The 5,928-nt window shown below is 52.6% G+C and overlaps 1 protein-coding gene across 1 annotated transcript in view; it reads right to left on the bottom strand.

Annotated features, from left to right (window-relative positions):
- CXCL12 (chemokine (C-X-C motif) ligand 12) overlaps window positions 1–839 on the bottom strand; it is a 15,891-nt gene extending 15,052 nt beyond the window's left edge. Inside the window, exon 1 of the mRNA XM_010563466.1 lies at window positions 731–839. Within this exon, the coding sequence (XP_010561768.1) occupies window positions 731–791 (61 nt within the window). The 5' untranslated portion in view covers window positions 792–839. The remainder of the gene's footprint in view (window positions 1–730) is intronic.
- Between the last annotated feature and the right edge of the window lie 5,089 nt (window positions 840–5,928).

The raw sequence follows: 5,928 nt of genomic DNA, 5'->3' as shown, positions 1-5,928 counted from the left end.
GTGAGCCGGCCGCGGCGCGGTGCGGGAAGGACAGCCGCGGTGTCGCTGCCTTAGCGACAAATGCCGCCGCGGCAGCGCTCGCCGGCTGCCAGCCCGCGTTTCCCCAGACCTCTCGTCAGGGCAGCTCTCCGCCCCCCCGCCCCGAAACCTCTCCGTGCACCCTCGCCGGGGGTGCGGTGAATGCCTGCTGAGCGACCGCTTTGGCTCGGCTCTGCCCTGATCGAAGGAAGATAGATCACGACGGACGAGAGAAAAGGAACAGAACGACCGCCTGTTTCTCATTTCTTGTAACTTTTAGGGCTGCCTTTTTAAAGGGGAAACCGATATGCGTATTTTGCAAGCAAACCACCTCCCTGCGGACCGAGCGCTGTTGAAAGTCTTCCCCCAGCCGATTTCAATCTGGGACAAGTTTGGCAAAGCGGATCGCTTTGACCAGCCTTCTTTTGAAAAAAGCGAGCGAGCGAGCGAAGGAGGGAGGGAGGGAGGGAGGGAGGGAGGCTGCCTGCTTCCAGCTCACAACCGCTATCGCCCGGGGCTCGCCAGACGCGCACATCTCAGCGGCGGCGGGAGCCGGAGCCGGGACAGCGGGGGAGCTGCGGCGAGAGGGGGGGCAAGAGCGGGGATTTCCGCGGGACCGTAACTCCCGGCCGGGCTCCCCGGCGCCCGCAGGCAGGAGCGCTGCGAGCGGCGAGCAGGCGGGGGGGCGGCATCGCCCCGGCAGCTCACTTACCCTCCGAGAGGGAGATGATGGCCAGGGCGAAGGCGAGCAGAGCCAGGGCTCGGAGGTCCATGCTGGGGCGGCTGGCGGGGCGCGGGGCGGGCGCTGGACTGCTCGTCCCGGCGGCTGCGGCGCTCTGCTGGAGTCCCCTCCTCCCCTCCCTCTATAGAGGGGCCGGGACCGCCGGGGCTGGGGGAGGGGAGCCAGGGGGAGTAGCTAGCCTATGATTTATTGCCCGTGGCATGTTATTACATCCTTCCTCTGCTAAAAATGCCTGGAAAGGAACCAAAAGAGCGAGGGCTCCGCTCTTCGCTCCGTTAGGCCGGCAGCCTTCCCCCCCGGGCTCAGCGCTTGGCCCAGCAGCCCCGCGACCCGAGCCCCCCCCGCGGGAGACAGCGGCGGTGCGCTCCCCGCGGGGGTCCCGCCCGCCCGGCGGCTGGGGCTGCGGGGAGCGGCGATCACGGTCACTCCATCCAGCCCGGGCCGGGGGCGAGAAAGTTTCCTCACCAAACTGGGCCAGCCCCGGTCCCTTCTGGGCGCGCCGGCCCCACCGCTCTTGAACCAGAGCTGCTGGAGCTGGGACAGCTGTGGGGACGTACCCTGTAACGACTGAGCCGGGATTCACACCGGGAAGAGGAGGAAAATCCCCCTTCACTCCCGTGCGCGCGAATCTAGATTTACACCGGCGCCCTGGGCATCACATCCAGCGCCTCACACGAAGCATCTTCCCAGAAGTTTATCTGGGGATTTGGGCGGGGGGGGGGCAAAAAGAGAGAGGGAGGCTTTCAGGTTTTGCCTCTGCACGCCGGGCTCGAAACACCACCTTCTCCCCGTATCAGCTGAACCCAGTTGTACATTCGCTGCCGCATTTCGCCTCCTTTGTATTGCAGATGCCGCCGGGCTCCCTGGCACCTCGGCTGAAAGCCCCTATAGCTCTGCAGAGCCCGGAGGTCTGAGGGGTACCGCTTACCCTGAGCTATTACAGCACTGTCAAGTCTAATTGACTTAAGCATGTCCTCGCTGTCTGCAGTCCAAGCCCACGGGGCCCTGTTTGTTGCCATTCAATACTTTAGATAAACATTGAGGCTTTGATTGAATTTGGACCCCTCGGCTGCATTTAAAACAGGCGCCCTCGTGTAAGGTTGGGACAGAGAGCGGGGGAGTGGGTAGAGCTAATCCTGGTCTGGAGGTGTTTGAAGGACAGGTCCACGATGCCACCGAAGACAGCAGCACAGCAGGTTAATACTCTGGGTAACTTCAAACTCTCTCAGCCGCAGCTCATGAGGTTGGAAACGGGGGGCCCAAATCCTGCACCTGTGCTAACAGCCCATGGCCGCTTCACTGAGGACAGCTTGTTTCTAACGGCCAGGGCAAATGCTCGCGCTGACACTGGGTCATGGACTGGCTCCCTCTCTGACACACACATCCAGCTCCTTAAATCTAGTTATTTGTATTTCTTTGACCCTGCTTACCAATGAGCGCTGAATTTGTTTAGTCTGATCTGCTCTCCCCCCTTTCTTTTAGGTAAGCTGGCACAGTGGTGCAGGAACCCAATGCACTGGAAGGGCCAATAATTAATTGTAACTAGTGCTGTGAGCCTGGCTGCAACTGCCGTGACAGTTGTGACATTCTACAGGGATGGGAGAAGCGAATCGTAATCCCACTGCAAACACTGCTAGGAGTGCTGCTGTCCCACCAGTGCTGCAGCTGGCACATGGGGACATCCACACCGCACTTCACACAAGAGAGTAATAGCGTGTTCTTTGCTGTTGCTATTGCCAGGAGGAAAACAGCCCAAGGATCTATCAAAGAGACTGGATGGATGTGGCACGAGATCAGAGTTAAATCTGAGTATCAATCTCCCCCTTGGCATCCCCAGTCACGCACAAGTGTTGTAACTGAAGGGGAAAACTGGCTAGATCCTAGGAAATACCTGGACAGACCTTTGGAGCTGGCTCTTAAGAGTTGCAGCACGCACATACGTGGGCTCTCCCTACACCTCTGGACAACCGAGCGCAGCCAGCTCCAAACGGGGCTCGCTCGCACTCTCCTCCTCACGGCAGGAGGATGGATGCCTCGGCTCCCCGGCCGCCTCGGCTGTCCTCCCCCTCTGCCAGAGCCTCCTCTGGGTGGGAGACCAAGCCTCCCGAGCAGGAGGGAGTCGGAGTACGCGGGACACGGCACCCGGCAGCACCCCTCTATCTCCTCCCCGACGCCCCCTCCCCGGCCGCGACCGCCGGGGCCGGCTCGGCTGCATCCCGGCAGCGGCGCGGAGCTGCCGCCTCCGGCCGGGCCGGCCCGGGAGGGGGGAGCCCGGGAGGGGGGAGCCCGGCGGGGCGCTGGGGGGTCCCGGGGCCGCCGTCCCGCTTCCACGGCTGCGGGATGAACCGCTGGTGCGTCGTGTTCCGTTTCCTTCCCCCCCCCGGGCACACCTGCACACACCCGCACACACACACCCAGAGGTACGTTCTCTACTGTGCAGGAATCGGAAATCAAAGCAAGCTTCGGGGTTACTGTGCCAGGGTGATTTTACCGGAGCAGCCCAGCCTGCTCCGTGCCCAGAACTTCCCCCGGTGGGTACCCTCAAGCGGACGAGTGTTGTTTCGGGTCGGAGCAAACCCAAGCCTGCAAAGCCCGAGAGCCCTGAAAGGGGCTGCGGGGAGAGCGAGGGACGGGAGACCTGGCCGGCATACAGCCCCGGACGGTGGGGCTGCCTTCACGACTTCGCTGGTGTCATCCTGCAGTTCCCGCTACTGGGATGAAGAAGAGGTCTTCATACAGTAACCGAGCTCATCTGAACACCGACCAGTTTTTACGAACTGCGATCGTTTTTTTGGTTTGGTTTTGTTTTGTTTTTCTGTCAGTCAAGAACAAATTGCTGCCTACGGTACAACGATTCTGAGTTTAAGACTTAAACAGCAACAAAACAATAAAACAAATTAGAACAAGGAAAAAACCCTCAGCGGGGGTCCTACGGTTTGCAACCCCCCCCCAATCTAGAATTATGAACTTAGGGAAAGTGGAACGAATTTTACATTTAAAAGGGAAGTCTAAAGACGTGGCAAGTGTTAAATTCCGTGAAAAGTTCGTTTCAACTTAGTGTTAACTCCCACAGAATTGACCAGTGTTTATCTGAATGCTCAAAAAATCCAGTCTACACCCCTCGATGAGGTGGGTGGCTGAATCCCCCCTCCACCCCCAAACCAGCTGCAGCCAGAGCTCCTTAATAGCCATAACTTTAATCTTTTATCTGAATGCTAACAAAGAAAGGATGAATTCAGAAACCTTAAATAGACCTACTGTTGATTTCAACACAGCTTGAGACAGCCTTTTTTAATAGTACAATATTCCAAATTTTTAGTGTGTTTGTATCAAATTACACTTCCTCTTAAACGAGGCAATGGCAACATTTCTGTTGCTTAGAATTTTAGACTGGCATAACCCAGCAATGAAATCATTATTATCTGAAGTTGTTTTAAATCCCCACAGATTATGTCTAAAGTAAGCCATTCCTGGCCAGTACAGCACATCTTATTATTATTATTAAGAAACTTTTTTGTGAGTTAAGAATTAAACTAAATGTTCTCAGCTTGGAATAATAGTACCCCTGTTTTCATCTTGTTCTCACTAATACTATTTGACTGTGATCCTCCTTAATATTTCCTGGACTTATTATCTGTAACTAAACGCATCATTTTTTGGATGGCCATAGTGTTCACGCAGAATCTATGTTTAAGTGGAGCTCAGATTCCCAGTGCATCTCAGCGATTTGAAGTAAAATACATTACAAACCAAGTATGCTAATGCCAGTAAATTCAGGGATCTAGAGTTAACGATAATTACGTTTAGAAATCTGTATGTATTATTAGGCTGTGGGACTGCACAATTAGGATACAAAATCAACCTTATCTCTGCCTTGTAACACTAGCCCACATGATAATGACTATAGCAGTTTAGTATCTCTGTCTCTAGGTGCAGCTTTTTTTCAAGATGTGTTTTTTAAAGCATGCTTAAACTGCTTATTTCCACATAGTATGATACTGTGATGGGAAGCTAAAATGTTAAAAAAATACATTAACCATTGCATGGTATCCTTAGGGTGCAGAGTTAAGAGTGCTTGGAGATTTTGAGTGTTCCAATATTTGTATGTATTTATATTCTTTTGTAACTTAACTCTGAAATTATTTGATTTATCATACTTTCAGAAAAACCCAGCAAAAACCCAAGGCATTCATATAAGGTTCTTTCTTCAGTTACTGACTATCTGCCCTTAGGTTTACCTCCATCTTACTGTCATTCTTGTTTTGCTTAAGAATTCTTTCTTTAATAGTAATTTTATTCTTGTGACATTCCTATATGATCCCCCCCCCCCAGACTATTAATCAGGTGAAAGCTTGAAGGCTTTGCAGTCTTGCTGCGCATCCAAGCAGCAGCTAGAAGAGGACAACCCTAGAGCAGTTTGAAGATCTTTCTTGAATCCTGTTTTTGACCTTCTTGTTTCAAGTGCTAACACTATATTCCCTCCTTATTTCCATGTCAGGGTTCCAAGCTCATCCTTTACATGTGTAATGAACAGGACTTTTAGTATTAACTATTTGCAGCAAAGCAGCTTAAACTAAGAGAAGTGACTTGTTGGATTTGTCTGCTCTGCAGAAGGAAAAAAAGAATCTCCCCAAATAAGCAGGTTTCAGATAGAATTGCAAGAGGTCTGTTCTCATTGCAGTAAAATAGCCTCATACATTCATGTACACAGAGATATCCATAATGTGTGTTGGCCCTGAAAGATTCCTTGGAGGGCAGAGGGAGAGATCAAATAGAGGTCAAGTGAGTAACTGTTTATAGATGGTTAACTAGAGTGACAGAGAACTGTGGTAGCTGCTTTTCTAACACTGTTTAAAGGTTTAAGCTTGCTTCCCTGGGAGTTTTGCATGTGATTTCAATGGATGTGAAATTGGCCCTTAAGGGCAGAATCCATCTCTCCTCTTATCCCAACAGAGCACATCCCGAGTTGGTCTAACCTTTCATGAAGAAACTCAAAACGTGATAAATTTTGCTTGGGTTTAAGTTTTGTTATGAACATAGCTCTTGGCCTCACTGTGAGGAGTTTCCTGAAAGCTTGGGGTAAAGCAGAGCCAAGTCTGGCGTGTTCTGCCTCTCCCCCTGAGCACCAGGCAGACGCTGTGGAGGGGATTTTATTCCAAGAGTGTTTA

The sequence above is a fragment of the Haliaeetus leucocephalus genome, unplaced genomic scaffold, assembly GCF_000737465.1.
Source record: "Haliaeetus leucocephalus isolate CR32 unplaced genomic scaffold, Haliaeetus_leucocephalus-4.0 Scaffold168, whole genome shotgun sequence".
In the NCBI taxonomy this organism is placed as follows: Eukaryota; Metazoa; Chordata; class Aves; order Accipitriformes; family Accipitridae; genus Haliaeetus; species Haliaeetus leucocephalus.
This window is presented reverse-complemented; position numbering and strand designations above follow the sequence as displayed.